General features: G+C 39.0%; 2 protein-coding genes across 3 annotated transcripts; both read left to right on the top strand.

Annotated features, from left to right (window-relative positions):
* The first annotated feature begins 3,290 nt into the window (after positions 1-3,290).
* LOC104443650 (putative disease resistance protein At4g19050) lies at positions 3,291-12,460 on the top strand. Of its 2 annotated transcripts, none has more exons than XM_039314109.1 (4): positions 3,291-3,477; positions 3,576-3,704; positions 7,379-7,870; positions 8,002-12,460. In XM_039314109.1, exons 3-4 carry the CDS (start codon positions 7,468-7,470, stop codon positions 12,354-12,356), a joined length of 4,758 nt encoding a protein of 1,585 aa, XP_039170043.1. In that variant the 5' UTR covers positions 3,291-3,477; positions 3,576-3,704; positions 7,379-7,467; the 3' UTR covers positions 12,357-12,460. The 2 variants fall into 2 exon arrangements, with proteins under 2 accessions (XP_039170043.1, XP_010055452.2); XM_010057150.3 differs by having other exon boundaries at positions 7,355-7,870.
* A 6,470-nt stretch (positions 12,461-18,930) lies between these two features.
* LOC104445958 lies at positions 18,931-21,293 on the top strand. Its single transcript, XM_018874846.2, has 3 exons — positions 18,931-19,460; positions 19,557-19,892; positions 20,188-21,293. Exons 1-3 carry the CDS (start codon positions 19,074-19,076, stop codon positions 21,004-21,006), a joined length of 1,542 nt encoding a protein of 513 aa, XP_018730391.2. The 5' UTR covers positions 18,931-19,073; the 3' UTR covers positions 21,007-21,293.
* Positions 21,294-22,361: the final 1,068 nt, after the last annotated feature.

The raw sequence follows: 22,361 nt of genomic DNA, 5'->3' as shown, positions 1-22,361 counted from the left end.
TGCAATACTAGACACGAAATAATGGCGGCCTCGGCCACTTTTAGCCAATCTGTCAAGTTATTCAACTTTTCCGTTTTTTATGTTTAAGAATATAATTCATCTTATTGAAAGAGACTAAAGATTAAAAAGATTTTTTTTGAAGAATCTGGTTCATTTTTAATCGGTACATCAATTTATTCAAGTTATCCACCTCGGCCACTTTTAGCCAATCTGTCAAGTTATTCAACTTTTCCGTTTTTTATGTTTAAGAATATAATTCATCTTATTGAAAGAGACTAAAGATTAAAAAGAATTTTTTTGAAGAATCTGATTCATTTTTAATCGGTACATCAATTTATTCAAGTTATCCACCTTTTGTCTTAAAAAAATGCTTCAAGCTAAAAATTTAAAAGATTTTTTTGGAAGCATCTGATTCGTCTATTTTAGCTGGTCTGCCAAGTCATTCAGCTTTTCCACTTTTTATCTTCAAAAAGTGCTTCGTCTTATCAGAAAAGACCATAAATTAAAAAAATCTCTTTAAGCACCTGATACTCTTTTTAATTGGAGGATGACGAATTATTTGATAGAAAATGTGCTTACATCCATTAGATAACACCCATGAAGTGTGATCGCTAAAGAAATTTACAACTATGATTGCAAATTACATTCACTGTATCAAGAATTTCTCATTTCAATAGAATTTGCCATCCGAAAAATAAATTCAGCTTTAATCACCCGAGGTAATCACAAGATACTTCAGGAACTTAACTATGCAATCTTTACACGACTCATCTAAGTCAACACCTATTTAGTCTTTCCCTAAATTAAGATAAACAAACGACCGTGTTTTTCCAAGATTGCATCCTTTTCACTGAGGAACCACAAAGTAAAGTCATCAAGCTCAAATGGGTTCATTGTGCTTTCACTTGGGTTCATTATCTGTGGCCTACTGATAGGCACTACGCATCGGATTCTGATGCATATCGTGCATCGCATGTTTAGATGATTACGGTTCACACCACTTCCACTTGAAGTTAGAAAAATAATCCCACTAATGGTGATCAATTCTCACAATCTACTACATCTCCACACAACAGTCTTCATCGCTTGCCCTTGATTTTCCCTAAAAGTGAAAGATGCCATTCTGTTCCCCTTGAAAATGGAATTTGAATTTTCCTAGAATAAAATAAAGTTAATAAATCAATTGTGCCCTTTGATAAATAAATAAATAAATAAAAAGAAGAAGAGAGATTTACTTGGAGAAATACCTTGTCTTTTTTAAAAGGAGGACAAGAAAGTGGTACTCTGTTAGCATGAGGTCGTCAAAAGCTTTGTCCATTGTGATGATGATTTGACTCTTGTTGTTCCTCTTTACACAAGTGCGTGCCATGCTGATAAGCACTAAGATTAGATCCAATTCCTCTTGGGATAAGATGGATGTTGACAAATCGACACACCTACACTAATTAATAGAGCAGCCGAGAAGATAAGGGGAATTAATTGTTTCTAATTTTCCTTGCAAGTATTAACAAAAGTTTCCTCTTTTTTTTTTTTTTTTTGCCAGAAATCACCAAATGTCCATGTTTAGTAGTTCTCTTATGCACAAAAGATTCATAAGTCATCCACCGTGGAACGGGTTATTATACAGTATACCTTTTAAAAAGAGGCATTGCTATGATTCTGTGTCCACTTGCACTGAATTTTATTATATAGTATACCTTTCAAAAAGAGGCATTTCTATGATTCCGTGTCCACTTGCACGGAATTTTATCTGAAATCTCATCTATTTTTCATGTGCTAAGTAATTTCTTGACATAGAAATTAGTTTTCATTTAATCAATTACTATTAAGTTTTTCTTAAAAGTTACTCATTTGTATTGAAATTTTACTTCAAAATCAAGAGAAGTTCTGCAAGAAATTTGTATTTGTTTAGTCACGGAGTTCTTCTTTGCTTGTAAATAGCCCAACTATAATTACCCGGTCACTTAATTTGGCATCCACGAAAGATAACATTGAATGAGTTTGAGAACTGATTAGCACAAGTATTACTATTGTCATTTTTTTTTTAAGGAATAGAATGATCAGAAGTTACTAAACAACAAAAACAATATCGTTGCCAGATAGCACTGGATTGATGAACCAAGATGGTATATATAATAACAGGTGGTTCTTGAACCTTATTTTGTATCCATCAGCGGAGACATGATCTAATTTGCCAAACAAAATGGGTATAACAATTCTTGCCATTCCAGTATCATCCTCTATTAGATCATGGTTAAATTTACAGGATACTAATATTATCATCAGGAGAGTTCTTCACATGATTACCACTATCAATCTTGAACAAGATTTTGACATGAAAATGGAAACCCTAATACCAAATGCAGAAGCAGAGGGAACACCGAAAAAGAAAAAAGAAAAACAAAGAAACTTTTGCAATTTTCTATGTCACAAGCCCAGTACTCTGAGGATGAATCTCACCATGCTCACCCACCTCATTAGCTTTGCTTTTCTCATTAAAAATCTCCCCCATAACTTTTGCAGCTGCTGGCAGACCAGCACTCTTCTTTGTGACATCTGGTTTCTGCTTCTTGATGCTGTCATCAATCAAATTTTCACCATCTTCTTGGATTTCTTTCTATGCTTGTCAGGATAACAAGCATGAAGTTCAAAACAGTAATTGGTTCCCCAGCATCCTGTGTATAGGATGTCCCACTATGTACAGATTCGCAATTATTCTGGGAAGTGGAAGTTGTTTTTTTTTTTTTTTTTTTTTTTTTAATGACCCGGGAACTCTTGTACAGCCGGTAGCCGGCGAGGTAAATTCAAGGGGAAGCTAACGAAGGACCCACCACCCGATATCCCACTTAAGACACCATATGCCTCTACTAGATTTTAAACCCTTCACCTTTGAAGAAGGATCAATGGAAGTTGTTGTTAATCATAGGAGAGGTAGATAAATCTCACCCTTCACCATACTGCCAGAAGATGGCAGGGTGACTCGCTTTTTCGACTTCTCATGATAAAAGAAAGATAAGATCCCAAAACAAAGATGGTGCGTACGTCTCTTTCAGGGGAACATAGCCAAAACATGTTTATTCTATTTTTATCCGATGATCCCTCAATTACAAAGACAAAGAAAATATCTAACTTTTAAATTTAATGCCCATTAAGAATGTAGAATAATCTTTTTAATTTTCGGTCTGGGAATATAGAATACTTTGGAGTAATAAGCTTTGAACTTCTATCCCTGCTTTCAGAAACTATAAATTAAATCTACTAATGTGACTTATTTTTAATGCTGTAGAAGTTATTGAGCTTTGCCTTCTTTTCTTCCACAAACACATTTAGGTGTGCTGATAAACTACTAAAAGAACAAGGGCAACCCCGATATTACATGAACGGCGTACGAGGTTCTAGCTAGGCAAAATGCTGGAGTACAAATAATCTCTTGTTTGGCCTCTGTTAGGGCTTCTTTTTGTCTAACCAGTCATTGAGGTCAGTAAATTATTTCATAAGTCACAATTTTTCTTAGCTAATGCGGGTTTCCTTATCATTCAAAATTATGATTTCTTCCATATTTATTGATCATTCAGGAAAGGAGCATCACTCTTCTTTACCAAAGTAACCAGGAAACTGAAAGCATAGACAGTCACTAATCAGCTTTCAAGTTTTCAAGCATACAAGTTATTTCACCTCTCATATTCTGCAGCTGAAGAACCCAGGTCTCTCTCTCACTTCCCCCCGGTTCTTCATGCTGATTGTCTTTAGTACTTTGTGCTTTTTTACAAGTCAATTTTTCCAATATTATAGGTTACATACTCCGAGCCATTTTAGGTTATGCTGCGGCAATGGCACATTCTTTGGATTCTTAATGACTGTCTTTTAGCCAATGAATTAAAACACCTTTGTTTTGTCCCTTATGAATAGTAATAAGTTCCTACGGTTTAACTGTTAAGGGAAAAGCAAAAAAGAGATAGAGATAGGGAAAATATTGAAAGAAGTCCTGGTGAACTATGGGGCAAGTTTTTGCAGAAAACGTGTAAAAGGGATGGCGGGTCTCGTTCCCAATTCTATAGGGTATTGGTTGGTATTGCTAAACTTCAACAAGTGTAATCAAACGTAACGTTCTCTTATCTGCTGGCCGTGCCTGGGTGTTTGATTTTGCGTGAGCATGTGAACAAATGAATTGCCATCTTGGAACCAGATGATCGACATTCTACATTTGTTTTGCTAGAAGTTTCATATCCTTAGTTTTCTGGATTGTTTTAACAGAGTATATTAAGGAGCTTGTTGCAGAAATAAGTGATCAAACAGTATAATAAATAAAACAAGAAAATAAATGGATCTCATCAGAATATCAACTCCACATGCACCTTTAATCATTTGACAAGGATTTTTTGACGCAACATACTCAATCACATATAAAGCAAACTACCGTTGCATCCATATCTAATAGGAGATCAACACACATTTTTTCAAATTCAACGGTTACAGCAACTGTTGGCTCTATAAGCTTCACCTAGTTATGAGCACTATTTGTGTTGATTATTCCTTTGTACCAATTACCTTGAAAGTTTCTTGGTGCAATTCCACCTTGAGCTGAATACCATTTAGATATGTATGAATGCCATGATTACTACTAGCCAAAGACTTGTCAAATGTAACATTTTCACTAATAACAAGTGAATTCAATTCCAAGCATCACAATTGATGAACTTGCTCATCTTGTGCAAAGCCTAGGAACATGCATTTTCTTGCATTTCCATTGAGCTTACTATCACTCACTCGAACATATTATGGGCAACCAAATTTTATAAAAGTAGAATAATTAGCAATGTTATTGGGCCACACTTGTTTAGGAGTCCAACATCCAACCACGGTTGATGAGGATCTATTAATCAGGTAACTCACTGTATTCAGTGCATTTATTAGGAATTTCTTAGCTATGCTAGAAATAGAGAGCATTCTATGGGCATCTCTAAAAATGTTTTGCTCATCAACTTCATAACCTATTGTGGTTCACTAGCACTGGTGTAGTGTCTCACTAGCCTTCCTTCATACAGAATTTATTTAACAGCTCTAAGCAAAACTCCCAATTGTCCGCATTTACTTGATTGTATTACTAATTTCATTTTTTATCAAAGCTCTCAATTGTCTGATCCTAAAAACAACATCAAATCTTCGCCTTAGCACAAACACCTAGGTCCTCCTCGAGGTCATCCACAACTATTAACACAAATCTGACACTCTTCCTTGAAAGAAACTACAATAGCCTATAAACATGCAAGTGAATTAACTTTACAATCTTTGTAGTTTCTCTGATAGTTGTACTAAATTGTACTTTTTGCTATTGGCTTAAGTCACTCCACTTGCATACATTTAGTTTCTCAATCACATAACCACCCAACAAATTCTTTTTAATAAAAACCTTCAAACTTCTCTCATCAATGTGCCCCAAATACATATGTCACAATTTGGACTCTCTTACAAATGCATATGATGTCTCCACGGTGAATTCTGTCACCATCTCGTCTTGAAGCTCATCTTGATTAATGTCATTATCACTAGGACACCTCTAACAACCTTCAGAAGTCTACCTTATGAAGTATGCTAACACCTAACTAAATTCAAGGCACTTAAGGAAATTAGATTTGTCTTCAATTTTGGAACATGCCTCACTCTAGTCAATATCCCCACAATACCATCATGCATTTTTATTCTAGCATCATTGACACCCACAACATCACACTCAGTGTCGTTCCTCAATTGCACAATACCACTATCCATGCATTGATAAGTAGCACACTAGTTGCTATTTGGTGTAGCGTCAAATGAACAATCATAATCAATAATACATCTATCAAACAACAAATCCTTAGCGATAGACAAATCAAAATCTACACTATACAAATTACATTTAGTTACAGCTGCAATATCATCTGCAGACTCAACTTTAATTCGCTTACCATATTCGTTTTTTAGCTTAGGGTAATTCCTCCTAAGATGCCCCTCTTATCACAACTCCGACAAACAACACAACTAGTCCTAACTAGTCCTAGACTGACTACTTTTGTTAAGGTTTATACTAATTCTACTATCACGGATCCTAGTTCTTCTAATAGCTTAACCTATTTTAGCAATAGGTGTAGATTTACCAAATTCTCTTCTACGGATATCCTAACCTAAAATTAAATCACGAACCTCATCAAATGTCAAGCTTGTTGATTCAAAAGAATTACTAATAGTTATAATAGTAGTATTACAGCTATTGGACATAGAAAATAATATAACCAAGGCACTTACCTTATCATTAAAGTGAATCTCAACTGAACTTAATTGATTAACAACCATATTGAATATATTGATATGATTAGCAACTGACGCACTTTTCCCATCTTAAATAGATGTCACATCATGTAGACCTTAATGATCGCAAAGGCTTCTTGTACATTTCTGAGAGAGCCTTCATCAAATCCGTAGCGTTCTTCTGTTTTGCGATGTTAAATGCGCATTTCAAGCCAACATTGACTACAAAATGCCCAACATTTGTCTATCCAACAAATTCCAATTAACTTCCTTCATCAAATCAGGTTTCTCTTTAAACAAGGGTAACTTCATATTCCTCTAGTAAAGCTAATCATCAATCCGCATCTTCTAGATACTGAAATCCTTCCTAGCATAATTGTCGATTTTACTTTTCCTTCTTCTATCACCATTGATTCGCTTCAACTCAGTTAAGCTTGGCTTTGATACCAATATTTGCTTAAACAAATGATCAAACGATATAATAGACTAATAGACACAATAAGAAAATAGATTTACATGGTTTGGTCAATGTCACCTATGTCCATGGGGAAAGTGGCACAAAGTTCTACTATAGATCAAGCGATACAACGAAGATTACAACCACACTTAAATTATTAAAACACTTTCAGTGTTTTTCAACCTCCAATTACATCTAATAACTCATACACTATTTAGCCCTCACAATTCCTTTCAAAACAATTACTCAATCTCACAATAGGATTCATGCATCTTACAACAAGATTTATTGGCTGCAACATTCTCGAATTGCTCGAGTATGTAATTCATAAAGAAAACAGTGAAGTCATGTTTTATACACAAGAGAATTGGATCCAAAGTAATAAATTAATAAATAAAACATACTCAAACTTGGAAGCTACTCAGCTAAGAAACCTATTCAAATTAGGAAACCTACTTAAATAAGGAAAGTTTTCTTTTCGAATTATTTTCCATAGAGGTGGTGTGAATGAGAGAGAGAGAGAGAGAGAGAGAGAGAGAGTTCTCGCATTCCACGTCTTCATTTCCTTCCTCGTCTATACTGATGAAAGATCATTTCTTCACTTTTTAGCAATGTCTTCAACACAAATTGCAGACAAGAAAGCGAAGATATTAGAGCTCTTGCGTGATAAGAGTGTAGCAAAAGTGATTATTCAAGGGGAAGCTGGTATCGGAAAGACTTGGATGGCAAAGGAGATAAGTGATAGTGCGATAGAGGAGGGTCTATCCTGCGGCTGTATCTGGGTGTGTTGCACAAAGAAACAGCATATCAGATGTATAATTGAAGATATCGTGCATGAGTTTTCTCCAACTCACCCTAGTGAAGAGCTGGATAAAGTCAATGAGGGCAACGACAAGACCACAGGGAACTCCGATGTCTTGAAAGATAAGTTTCTCGAAATTATCAGGGAAAAAACATCATCAAAGGATCGTGGGGAGAAGTTTCTTTTGATCGTCTTGGATGATGTTCCCATTGAAATGAAAGAGGCTGAGATAACCACAGAACTGCTTGCCTCTCATGGACAGAAAGTGAAGCTTTTAATCACAAGGAACTGTGAACATAGACAAATTGTGATCTTGGAACCAGGTGCATTACGTTCCCCATTTGTTTTGCCAGAAATTTTAGTACATTATAAATGGCACTTGTAAGACCCGTATTCCCATCTCTACATTTTCTTCCTCTTCTGTACTGATGAAGGATCATTTCTCTACTTTCAGCAATGTCTTCAACAAAAGCTGAAGAAACAAAAGCGAAGATATTACAGCTATTAGATGATGAAAGTGTGGCAATAGTTGTCATTCAAGGGGAAGCTGGTGTTGGAAAGACTAGGATGGCAAGAGAGATGAGTGAGTGTGTGATGGAAAAGAGTCTATCCTGCTGCAATATCTGGGTGTCTTGCACGAACAAACGGGACATCACATGCATGTATGCAGATATTGTGCATCAACTTTCGCCAATACCCCCCAGTGAAGAAGGGGATGATAGTAATGAGGGCACCGATAAGATCACAAAGAGCTCAGTTGTCCTGAAAGATAAGGTTCTTGAACTTATCGCTAAAAGGACGTCAGAGGATCAGGGAGAGAAGTTTGTTTTAATCATCTTGGATGATGTTCCAACTGAAATGAAAGAGCCCGATATAACCACAGAATTGCTTGTGCCTCATGGACAGAAAGTAAAGATTCTAATCACAAGAAGAGACTATTCTGGAAATGATATTGAGGAAGCAGCAAGAATAGTGGAGATTGAGCCATTTCCTTCAAAAGAATTATCAACTTTGTTGCAAAATCTAGTTGATAAAGAGATCCGTGAGGTCCCAAATTTTGAGACGCTATCAATAGCAATTGCTGAAAAGAGCAGGGGTCTGCCTGCTGCAATTGTCATGATTGCCGCAGCTTTAAATTCCATTGCCCGAAACAAATCCAGCTGTTGGAGCCTAGAGAGTGCACTGCGAGAAATTGCCAGTGGTGAAGGCCTTCCTGAGGACTTACCCAAGATGTTGCATTGTTGTCATGACATGTTGCCTAGCATGGAAAATTGCTTTTGGCACATCAGGCAATTCTTTCTCAGGCATGGTGGGATCCATTACAACGAGCTGATTGCCAACTGGATACTGGAGGGATACTTCAGTGATAACGACCATGTTGAGAATGCTTATGCAAAGGGTCATCGTGTATTGATGGAGCTTCTGGATCGGTGCCTTCTGAAAAAGCTGCATAGTAATATTGTCTCCATAGAAGGATTAGCTCTGAAGATACCTGATTACAGGTATATCAGAACAAGCAATCTAGGACTGACTTGCGCATTTGATGATGGTAAATGGGAAGGCTTTGGGAGAATTGCATGGACAGATGGTATGATACAAACACTCTGTAGGCCAAAGGACCAAACAATCACCACTTTACTAATTGACGGAAGCTGTCTCAGCAGGGAAGTTCCTCAAACCTTCTTTGAGCCCATGAAGGACCTTAAAATTCTTGCCCTCTTCAAGCCCAGATTTAAGTCTCTGCCCTTGCCCCTGCACAAAATGGAGAAGCTTCTGGTGCTGGCACTCAGAGGCTCTGATCTGCTTGAAAGCATAGACGAGATTGACAAGCTCAAAGAATTGCTCATTCTCGAAATATCTGGTGCTAGCTCCCTGAAAAGGATTCCTGATGATATTTTTGAGCATGTTGTCCATATTAGAACTCTAAACCTGTCATCTGTCCCAATAAACAATCTGCCTTCTTCTTTTTCCCAACTGAGTGAATTGCGATGGCTCATCCTCAGAAACTGTCCTTGCTTAAAAACACTCCCATGCCTTACAACTTTGGAGAACCTTGAGATGCTTGACGCCTCCGGCACAAATTTGAAGGGATTCCCTGACAAATGCTTCGCACCACTCCGGAAACTTCAGTATCTGAATCTCTCACAAACTAAGATTGTGCGCTTGCCCTTTATCTGTGATGCTGCAAGGCTCACATGGTTATTACTGCAAGGCTGTTCATGCTTATTCAGGCTGCCCAGTCTGCCAAGAAGCCTTCAGATTCTTGATCTTTCAGATTCTGCCTCAACTGAAATCGAGCCAGGCCTCAGAGCCACACAAAAAGTATCAAATGCAGATGTTACCAGCCTTCGACATCTTAACTTGACAGGTTGTAGTGCACTTGAGAAACTTCCACCTACTAAAGCATTTGAGAAGCTTGAGTTACTTGATGTTTCAAATGCTGTTAATCTGAAAAAAATCGAAGATGAATCCTTCAGTCATCTGAAACACCTTAACGTACTCAATCTCTCTAACACCAAAGTTGAGACCTTACCGTCCCTTCACAGACTTGGCAATCTTCGTCAGCTCTTGCTCAAGGACTGTAAATTATTGAGAAGACTGCCCGTCATGGAAGGTCTTCTGAGACTCAAGGAACTTGATCTTTCAGGTGCCTCTTCTTTGGAGGAAATGGGTCCTGAGTCTCCGGACTGTGAGAAGTTCGACCTCCCAAACCTACAAAAGCTTTCACTGGCTCGTTGTGATCACCTGAAAAAGTTGCCTCCATTGAATTCCTTAGAGAAACTGGACATTCTCAATATTTCAGGTTGTACTCTTCTCAACAAAATACCAGATGAATCCTTCGAACACGTGCCTCGTCTTCATCTGCTAGATGTCTCTGAAACAAAGATTGAAATCCTTCCATCTGTTGCTAAACTTGGCAATTTGCACCGCCTCATCCTAAGGGGCTGTCATCTCCTTACAACTCTAACTGGATTGGAATATCTAACAAAGCTTCAGGAGCTTGATCTTTGTGGCACGAGCTCCTTGGGGGAAGTCAAAGCTAAGTGCTTGGAGTGCATGCCTCAGCTTCAGATTCTCAAGTTATCTGGACTTAAGGTTGATGAATTACCATCCATATCAAATCTCCCCAATTTGACTCAGCTTTCACTGAGCGGCTGCTCAGGGTTTGCAGAATTGCCACATTTGGATGCACTGACCAAACTCAGGTACCTGGATCTTGTGGGAACAGAGATCAAATCTCTAGCCTCCATTAAAACTCTGGGTAATCTCCAACAACTGTCCCTGAGAAATTGTACGAGTTTAGAATCGGAAGAGTTGCCACCTCTTGAACCAGATAGTCGTTTGGAGGTGCTTGATCTGGTGGGAATCAGGATGAATGAGTTTCCCTATTGGATTTTCGAGATGACAAATTTAAAGTGCCTCCATTTGCCAGACCTCAACGTTATTCGACAGGTTGATTGGAGTAAAATAAAGTGCTTACCTGAACAAGTTAACTGGGATCAATGTGGGATCTTTAAGCTTGAGGGGATTGTTACTGACAGTAACAGGACTTTCCTATCTGTTCGTGGTACTGACTTTTTTCAGTTCCTGGAGCAAAATTCCGCACTGAGAAATACATGCTTCAAACGATTTCATTTCAGTGTGTACCCTCCTAGAGAACAAGGTAAAGGTGGTGACATCTATCGCTATCAGAATGACCTGGATTTTAGGAACATCTACAATGAGATCAGGCATCTCCCTGATCCTGGACAGCCTGACCGGGTTCTTGCTCCTGCACAGCCCGACTGGTTTCCTGATCCTAAACAACCTGACCAGCTTCCTGATCTTGGACAGCCTGACTGGTCACTAGAGTTCTACGGGTTTGAAAGTTTGCATAAATATCCCAGAGAAGTGATCAAGCACGGTAACTGTATTTCTTTTATTGATGATTTGTGCATGAGTTGTTTGTCTGATTTGGGGGATGACAACTTGGAAGCACTCAAGGGTTGCTGGCTAGAGAGGTGCAATCGCATCGAATCCATTTTTGCTGGATCAGATGTAACTACTCTGTGGGTTGCCAACCTTCCACATCTAAGAAGCATATATAGTGAGACAGTGCAATCTAAGAGCCCTAAGAATCTGAAGAATCTGTACATAGATTGTTGCCCCATGCTCATGTGGGCTTTCTCTTCCTGCCAGCTTCCGGAAAACCTTGAAGTCATTCAGATAAAGTTTTGCGACAAATTGGAGACACTAGTTGAGCATGAAACATCCACAGAGTGCAAGTTGCCAAATTTAAAGACGTTGCTTCTGTTGGGACTGCCCGTATTGAAGAGAATAGGGCTCCAGCTCCTGGGAAACCTTGAAATTGTCCAGATACAAAATTGCGACAAAGTGGAGACACTGTGCGACCACGAAGCATCAAGGCTGTGCACATTGCCAAAGCTACACACCTTGCATCTATCGGAACTGCCCTTCTTGAAGAGCATTGGGATCAGTAGTGCATCTCCCGGAACATGTGGAGTTCTTGAATGCCCAAATCTGAAGAATCTGCTCATAGATTTCTGCCCCAGGATTGTGAATGTTTCCTCCTCATCCCGACCTCCAAATGACCTTGAGGTCATCAAGATACAACATTGTGACAAATTGGAGAGTCTGTTTGAGGACATAACATCTGCAGAGTTTGCATTGCCAAAGTTACACACCTTTCATCTATTGGAACTGCCCAGGTTGAAGAGATTAGGGGTCAGCAGAGCCGGATCATCTCTGGAACCATATATTCGCGGATGCCCAAATCTGCCAAAGGATCTTTGGAATCGCCAGTACTAAAGAGCTTTGAAATAAATTCTATCTGCTTCTTAATCCTAGAACAGCCTATTTCTTGATGTGTACGGACAATAACATATGCATGTTCCCAAAGCATATTTTACGGTTGTGCTAAGGATTATCGACTTCAAAGTCCGTATAATCTCTTGCTAGCTGTGGTTTTCATTGAAACTCTTGATACAAGAAAGGGGAAGAGAAGAATAAAAAAAAATACCATACCAATCTTCACGGCAGATTCAATGAGACAAATGTACTGTATCAATAGGTGTATGCGAAAGAACAAAAGAAATTGATAGAAATGGTAAACCTCAAGATACATCTAATTTTATGAAGATGAGAAAAGGTCACATATCTTTATCCAACCTAGGACCACTAAGGCTGCGTTTGGCAGTCGGGATAAAATTCGGGATATGATATAATTTATCATATCTTATGTTTGGTGCTCACTCGGAATAGAATAAAGTCAGATATAATGGGGATATAGACAGGATAAAATTATCCCATGGGAGATGTGGAATAAAGGTGGATAGGATTTCTAATGTCCATAATAGGAAAGTTATTTTTCTTGAATAAAAAACTTATTAAATTAACAAAATTGAAATTATATTTCAATATAAATAATATTTGAATTCTAATTTAAGAAAATAAAAATAAAAATAAAATTTTATTTTTAATTAATCTTATTTTAATTTCTATATTCAATTTTAATTCTATTTTATAATAAACATTCAATCTATAAATTAAATATTTATATTTATTATATATTTTAGGTATTTTTGTATTTTAAATATGTTAGTACAGTTTACTATTTGATAATTTTTTAATTAAAAAATGATGAAAGGGAAAAAAGAAATAATAATGAAAATAATATAAAAAAGAGGAAAAATATAATAAATAATAAATAATAAATCAATTAAGGAATAGTGTTACGAGATATTTTCACAATCTTCATTTATGAAGATTTAGGTTCATTTATAATGATATGTCATTTATATATAAAAATATATATATATATATACATGATGTGAACACATCCGACTTTAATACTGCGATTCACCAAACACTGAACGGGATATAAAAAAATCCCAGGATTTTATATCCTATCTTATCCAATCATATCTCGATTATAAATCCGGACGACCAAACATAGATGTCTGGTTACAGCATAACACTTAGCCTGGTCGCTGTCATTTATGTAAGCTGAGAGCTACATTGAAGATTTAAAACCAGTGCAACTTGTAAAGAAATTCTAAATTCCTCCTGCTACATGTTATGCTCAGCATTTATTGCTTCAGATGGGGCAACACGTTGAAATGACAGTAAAATTGATTTTCATTAACAACGCTTTAGATCAATCAATGATAGAGGAAAAAAGGAAACGGTTGGCTGCGTGATCTCTAGTGAATCAAGAATGAAAGTTACTCAATCCTTCAGTTACTTTTTCTTATTGTGTGTTTATTTTGTGTTTATGATAACTGTGTATGAGGTTGTTTTGTTTTCTTAATTAGATCCCCATCATTGACATTTGTGAATTATTACATCTTTTTTTAAATTAAATTTTATCATTGGCGTTGGTAAACTTCAATTTCTATGCAAAGGGAGGAAGTCATGAATTGTGGATCAAGCTATAAGCACAAAGCCACAACGAAGAGAAAAAAAACTCCCAATAAGTTCTCCCTCAAATTTATGGTGCTCTTATTCCAAATTTCCAAAGTTCATTCCAACATTTGGTGTCAGATCTACAAATAGCATTCATAAGTTTTGTTCAATTGCAACTTCCAAAGTTGAATGGGAGGAATTTCAATAACTAGTCCATCAAGATGAAAGTTCTTTTCAAATCGCAAGATTTGTATTAGTGGAGAACAGCCACACTGAAGTGGCTGATGTTGAAGTATTCAATGCTTTAAGAAAATGAGAGAATGAATCTTTGGTGGAATCCAAGAAGAAAGATCATAAAGCATTATTTGCGATCTTCTAGCTTGTAGGGGAAATGATATTTGAAAAAAATTTGAGCACCAAGACCGTGAAAGCAACATGGGATATTATTTAACAATCCTACTAAGGTGATGATTGTGTCAAATAGACCATTGTTAAACCAATTGAGGATTTATGGTGAAGAACTCCAATATGCGCAAGTGGTAGAAAAATTTTCTGAGGTCTTTGATCGAAAAATTTGACTACATTGTCACGGCAATTGAAGAAGGCCAAGATGTGTCAACCATGTTGTAGGAGCAAATAATGAATCAAAAGTCTTTTAGTTCCAATCCCAAGCAAGCATTGTAGAGTTTGGTTGCTCAGTCAAACTTAGGAGGCTATCAAGGTGGCTGAGATCATGGAGGTGGTTCAATACGCAGAGGTGGAAATTTGAATTTTACTGGAAAATGTAGAACACGTGACAAATCAAAGGTCAAGTGTTTAAAGTGTAACGAATTCAAACATTACAAACCTAAATGACAAGCAAAGATGACATACAAGCAAGCAAAACAAGCGCATGCTATTGATGCTAACGAAAACGTGATGCTAGCGTGCATGAAGGATGACTCAAGCACCATAAACACCAAGATCTAGCAATTGATATTGGGTGCAATAATGATATGGCTGACCAAAAGAAGTTATTCTCACAATTGGACAAGCTAATTTATGGTGAAGTTAATTTTGGGAATAAATCAAAAGTTCTTGTAATGTGCAATGGTAACATTAATATCAAGTTAAAAGATAGTACTAATATTACTGTAGCAAATGTTTAATTTGCACCTAGGTTTTTTCTTTTTCTTTTGGAATTTATTAATTATTGGGCAACTTTTTAAAAGAGGCCACTATTAACACCTAAATTTTAGCTAAATATTTAAGATAAATTTGCATAAAAAAATTAGAGATCGATTTGGACCTAACAAAAAGGATTTTTGCATCACGTAGGTACTAATGTTATTTGCATCTACTAACTTTTGTTTTCTATTTTTCTAACCCTATTTTCGGATTATTTTTTTAAAATAAAATAATTAAAAAAATATAATAATAGAAGCCCCTTTCTTCCTCTTCTCCTTTCCCATGCGTGGACCCGAGCCCATTCCACCATTTATTTTCGCAGGCCCGGCCCCTCCGCTTTCTTCTCCTTCCTCCTTCCTTCCCTTCTCTGCAACTCACGCGCGTAGAGGTCGTCGACGCAGGGAGCACGATCTACGGCAGAGAGAGGGGAGAGTAGGCCGGCAACGGATGGGACATGCCTTCAATGCTGAGACGAGACGCCGGTTTGGCAAAGGGGGAGGCCGGTCGGCACGCCAAGAAACGGCAGCCGTATCCTTCATCGACCGGCCCCCCTCGGCCTATGAATAGCGCATCGGGCTGAGGCCGAAAAGCGCATAAAGAGAGAGAGAGAGATCGGAGGAGTGAGCTTGGAGGACTTCACCTGAGAGACATCGGGGAGAGGCCTGAGAGTGAACGAGTCCGAGAGGTAGAGATGAAGAGAGAGATCTGAGGGTTTCTTAAGAGAGAATTAAAAGTGCGCAGGATAAAATTTTTGAAATAGAAATTGATTTCGATCAAAAATTAATTTAATTTTTATTTCAAAGAGAAGCTAAAAAAAATGTTTTTTTAAATTTATTTTTGAAATAAATCTATTTTAAAAATAAGAAATCAAATGCGTTCAAACAGTTTATATTCCAAATCATTCCTAAATAGAGAAATCAAGAAACAGAAATTTTATCGTGCGAAATGAGCAAGAGAAATCAAGAGTTTGAAAGAGAGAAGGTTGAGATCTGAGGGAGAGGGAGCTCGAGCAGAGACTGAGAGTGAGTGGTGAGGTGAGCTCGCCGATTGCCCGGCACGCCTTGTTCCCGTCGAAGCCGCGGTAAGTCCCGCTTTTGTCGAGTTGGGGTTGGTTTCCCGAGGATCTTGGCTCGGGAACGAGCGAGGTGGACGGACGCAGCTTGATCTATCGAACTCGTCCGCTGGCTAACGACTTCAAGCCAGATAGGGAACGCCGTCGACGGCCTCCCTCTCTTTTCTATCCTTTCCTTCTTTGTTGCAGGCTCGCCAGAACAGGCTGCCGTAGCCCGATCCGAGCAAGTTCCAGCCTCAGTTGTGTGTGTGCTGCGGTGGCCTAGGGTGTTGATCGCTTTGAATTTCGGCTTGAATTGGGGCTGGGTTGTTAGCGTTTCTCACCCTCAGGCGATGCACACCACCTGTTCGATGAAATGCTCGAACCAGATCTCACTTAGGTCTCCTCTGATTTCAGTAGGGGGAATGGCCCGTCGGTTTGGCGACATCGTCCTGGTGACCGGTGGAAATCGGGGGAGCGGATGTGTTCTAGCCGGTCGAAGAGCGTCGTGTGTATGATTGGGGTATGGATGTTCTTGAATCGGCGAGCAAACCTTCGGCGTTCTGGGCATGCTCGAAGGGGACTATACGTGAGGGTGAAAGAAAAAGGAGCAAAGGGGAGGGAAAAAAAAGAAAAAAAGAAAGAAGAGAAAGTAGAAAAGTGAAAATAAAAAGTATTAAAAATAAGAAAGAGGCGAAAAGAAGAGGAGAAGACGATGGGTCTTCCTTTCTCTCTCCTGCCATTCTTGCGTGTGCAGAAGGGAGAGTGGGACAAAACGAGGAAAAGACAAAAGAAAAAGAGAGAGAAAAGAATAACAAAAAAATCATGTGGGGAAGCTCATCCGGAGGCGCGACCCGGGTTGGCTGGGTCGGCGGGGCTGGATCCGAATCGGGTCAACCCGCTGGTCTGACCGGCCCGGGTCACTTATCTTATTATTATATTTTCTATATTTATTTTTTTCTTAAAATCCAAAAATATTTTAAATTTTCCAAAAAAAAAAAAAAAAAAAAAAATCTTTGAGTGTTTTTCCTTAAAACGCATGAAAATCCTTAAAAGAAAATCCAAAAAAGTCGTGTTTAAGTTCTTAAAAGAAAATATTGACTTATTCCAATTGCACCTTTGTGGCACACGGATATCTATTCCCTTAATTTGGTTAGGAATTGAATCTTAGAACCCATAATTGGTATAAAATACTGCATAAATATTTTACTTGATGTTTAAATAAGATTATGTATCAGAAGGACATTAATGATTAATGAGTGTAATCAAGTCTCCAAACATAGTATTTCTAGTTGTGTAAGATATTTCACTTGAGTCTCTAATCAACTTACTCCAAATAAATTAATGACAACTCATATATGAAATTGACTTGCAGAATAAAAACTCGAACCATAAGTTGTGAATTAATGAGTTTAGGAGAGTTCGTGCTAAGCTTAATATTTAGCGAGCCATTAGTCTCCACATGCGCCTGAGTGTAAGCGGGCGCCCAAATAAGAGGTCGCGACAGCCACAAAGTCCACATTGAAAATGGAGTTCGCACTGTCAAGTGTTAAAAATAAATTGATCACAACGGTTCATATGACAAAGAATTGGATGTTCCCTCTAACTTTTTAGACGAAGAACCTTTTGAGCTTTCAACTTTTCCTCCCGATGCCTCAAAGGTGTTTGCCCGCGTTTTGAGTTTGCTTTGACTCATCATGAATCATGAAGAGCCAGAAATGAAGGGCGCATTTGGTAACGATTTTAGTCTCAATAATAGATTTTGATCATAAATTATTCTTTTTTATTCTGTTCTTGAGAATTGATTCTAAGCATTTTAAGCCGTTTGGTAGCTGTCCAAAATTTCTGATTCTAGAATAGAATTGCGTTTGGTATCGTGCTCATTAATTTTGTTCCAAATCAATCTCTTTTAATTTTTAAATAAATTTTTTACTTCTTTCCTTTTTTTTCTTTTCTTTTTCCTTTTTTCCTTTTTTTTTTTTTTTCCTTTTTCTCCTATTCTTCTTCTTCTTGTGGTCAGTCGCCGGACTAGCGATCGGCCAAAGAGGGCCGGCGACCTCACCGGAGCATCACCAACCCTCGGTGAGGCCGGCCCTCGTCAGCCGAGCCTCGCCGGCAGCTAGGCAAGGCTCGCCTAACCCCGCCGAGGCTCGACCTTGCCGGATCGGCCGGCCGGCCTTGCTAGGGCTGGGCGAGCCTCGCCTGGCCACCAGTGGGGCTGGGCGAGCCTCGCCTAGCCACCGGCGAGGCTGGGCATCGTGAGGCTTGCCCAACACCAGTGAGGCTCGGCCTCGCCAAATCTAACGAGGCCCACCTGGCCACCGACGAGGCTCGGCTTTTGCCGATTTGGTGAGGCCGAGTCTCGCCGATAGCCGGGCTTGCCTTCGACGAGCTCGCCGAACCTCGCCCTAGCCTAACGAGCCTCCGGCGAGCTCGCCGAACCGGCGGTGGCGGACGGCGGACAGCAGCGGGTGGTGGTGGACAGCGGTCATGAGATGGCCAAAGGAAAGAAGAAGGGTTATTGGTTTTGATTCTCAAATTTATTCCCAAAACAATAATCAACTTTTTTTTTTTATTCTTAGATTCTACTCACAATTTGTTTCCGGGAACAAAAATTTTACTAAACACGATTCTAGGTCAAAATTGATTCTAGGAACAAAGAATCAGAATTTGACCATGTTTGGATAGTTACCAAACAGGGCCGAAGTCGGCAGTGAATAAGAACTCATTCTCTGTCGACGTCTAGTGCTGCTCCTTTTCTTCAATCATTTTCGTTTTGAATCACCCAAATGAACTACTGTACGAACCACCAGTGGGTTAACAGTAGTTTGATTGATGAATATTAGTTTAAAAAACCATTCTGTGCTTTCGCTTCCTTCATTGCTCATCAGTCCCGGCCGGTCATGGGGGTCAGGCACTTCAGCCACCCGATGCACGACCTGGTGATCTGCAGCAAGGCCGACTATGAGCAAGTGCCGTGCGCGGCCTGCACTGACATGTGCAGCGGCATGACGTATGCGTGCAAGCCATGCTGCTTTTACATCCATTACTGGTGCCTGATCCCTGAAGATATCTCCCACCCCGCCCACCCTCCCCACCGTCTCCACCTTGACCTCCACCCTGTCCCTGCCGACTTCACCTGCTCTGCCTGCTGCCGCTCCCTCCACAACGGCTTCCGCTTCATCTGTCGGGAGCCCTGCTGCAGCTTCACCATCGATGTCAAGTGCGCCTACCCTCCCCCTGTCATCACCTACCCTAATCACCGCCATTCCCTCAACTTCTTCGATGAGGTACTACAATTTAGAGCCTATCATATCTTGTCATATTCAAATTTTCAGAGTGCAAGTTCAATTTTTTCCCTTTTCTATTGCTTTTTCCGTAATCAGTTGCCGGAAGATGTCGAGTTATCTCGGTGCGATGCTTGTCGCAAACCTTGCAAATCATCGGTCCTGTACTGCTTGGGATGCAAATTTGGAGTGCATTTGTTGTGTGAGCGCCCCATGTGCATGTTCGAGCACAGGCACGGGGCGCTGCGGCTTCCACAGTCCCGCTGCCCCAGCAAAGATTGCCTCGAGCTCAAGCCTTCGATTGATGAGGAGGAGTTCCCACGCCATCTCCTTCGTCTCTGCTTTTACTGTCGGAAGGAGATAGGGCCCCAGACTCCGCTTTACTACTGTAAAGATTGCAAGATGATTGCTCATGTTAAGTGTATATTCTCAAAGGTAAGTCATGTCTGAGATCTCTCGGAATTGGATCACTCTCTTGTCTGAGCAAAATTTTTCGCTTTTCATTGGGAGCTAGATATGAACAGAAATCCAGATCCAATCCATCATATCAGTTCAATTTTTCTCCAATGGAACCGTGACGGATCAATCCTCTTTTTCTGTGCTTCTGATCTGACAAAGTTAAGCTGGTCTCTTTAGTGCATTCTCGGCAACTGCAACTACCAACTCCAGATCTCTGTCCTATCTTGGATACTATGAAGTAGCTCATGTTGTACTTTACCTATTTATGAAGGCAAAGGGTCGAGGCGAAGTTTTGGAGATGATTCATGCAGAAGCAAAGCAAGATGGTGAAAAACAAGGAGCCAAAGAGGCGGCAACGCAGCATGTTGAGACCTTCGGAAGTATGGTCAATTCTTTGAACGACAAAGAGAAGGCAGAGTTGGAGGGTGTGCACAAGAGGCGGGTGGTGGAAATCATAAAGGTACTAGCCTGGCGAAACAGCACCGCTGGCAGCTCTGACGGCGTCCCGAATTCGCCCTTCCTGGATGTGGCGTTCTCGGAGTTCAGGAAGAAGCTTCCCCACGACATCCCACGGACTAATTCTCTCACAGTGGCATCTGAGGATGAAAGGCTCTTTAAGGTGGCGGAGTACAAGATGACTCAGAAATTGGCTCCTGTCCTAAGAGAACTGTTTGTAACTCACGGAGATGTGAGCGAGGAATCCAGATTAACCCACAATCCGAGAATCATGGTCTTTGTAATGCTGTGCGGTACAATCTACAGCATGGCTAACACAAAAGTCGCCGAAGTCACTGAAGAGCTGTTGTACAACTGGTGGAAGTACCTGATGTTCATACACCTCTCGGGGTTCAAAATCCAATTTGCAATTGACCGACTAAAAGTCGTCATGCGCGCTCACTACACCGATCTCCAGGATGATAACAACTCCATCTTGAGAATGGACAAAGAGATCAGGGAGCTCTCCGAAGAGATCGAGGAATCCAAGAGGGAATTACAGAGATTGAAGGACGAACGAGAACCGACGTCGAGCGTCACAGATGAAAGCTTAGTGGAAGCATGTTTGAAGAACGCGAGAGCTTGGAAGTACTAAAACATGGAGCCAACGCTAGAAGAGTTTATGTTTCCGTGAGCAAGAATTCGATTGGTACATCCAGGCGATGCCGGTGTCTGCGGATACGCCGGACACGATGATAGCCTAAATAACTGCTAGACAACGCGCAAGATTGAGGATTGTCGGGGGTATGGAATGCATTGCGGTATAAAAAATAAGCAAAAAGTGAATGTGTAATTGACCGCTCTATAGCACAGAAGGGCCAACCAATAATCACAGTCTTATCACCATGCAAAACTTGTATAAAACACCTGTGTTACTTGTGATTTTTTTTTTCGGACATATTGTGTTACTTGTAATTAATTAATGGGCTTTGCTAGCATAATAATTTTTGGATTACAATGAAAATAACATCTTATTATAAATGACAAATTCTTGAATGAGTGAATTCCACAACAATTTATAATTATTTATCGTTAGATTTTATGTTGTCCAGAATAGACTGTTATCTTCATTATATATTAAAGATTGTCACCCAATCGTTTCTCTTAATTTATTATAATTTGATTCCCATTAGGTGGAAGTGGGAGTCACTAATTGCCAACTAACAAAATCACTACCCATTAAAATGAGAGGGTACATTTTCCAGCAATTATTGTAAATAACTAGTCTTGGAGCACAAGCTACATGCTAAATAAAAATATTTAAAAAAAAAAAAAGAAGAAACATAATATTAAATTGAGAATTACATTTATAAATTTAAAAAAAAAGGTCATTTTTTGAGTATAGAAAGTTGAGTGCTTGCACTAAGGGTGAATTTATTCTTTAATTTTAGTGAACTTGACATAGATATAGATAAGAACATTTTAGTAGATTTGAAAGTAGACACCACTACTAAAAAGTTCCCTTTATAAATAGCATAATTATAGATAAGCACATTATCAAAATTATTCACATTCCCCACTTTAAAAGACAAATACTTAATCGCTCAGTTTACCCTAGTGACCATCATTCCCATATGAAAAGAGGGAGATTGGAAGTTTAATTCCTCACCTTCCCAAGGAGCTAGGGTGAGTGTTAGGATAATTCAATAGTAAATCATACATTCATCTAACAATTTAAAAATGTTAAAAAGAAAAAGAATATTAAATTGAGAATTACATTTTTTTTTTAAAAAGAAAAAGGAAGAGGATATTTATTTTTTGAGTAGAGAAAGTCTAGTGCTTGCATTAAGGGTGGAATTTATTCGTTAATTCTAGTGAATTTGACATAGATATAGATAAGAACGTTTTAGTAGATTTGAAAGTAGACACCATTACTGAAAGTTATTGCCACATCATTAAAGTTATTCACATTCTCCACTTCAAAAGAAAATACTTAATCACTCAGATTGC

This window comes from Eucalyptus grandis, chromosome 5 (genome assembly GCF_016545825.1).
Source record: "Eucalyptus grandis isolate ANBG69807.140 chromosome 5, ASM1654582v1, whole genome shotgun sequence".
Classification (NCBI taxonomy): Eukaryota; Viridiplantae; Streptophyta; class Magnoliopsida; order Myrtales; family Myrtaceae; genus Eucalyptus; species Eucalyptus grandis.
The sequence above is the reverse complement of the archived record's forward strand: the minus strand, read 5'-3'. Positions and strand labels throughout refer to the sequence as shown.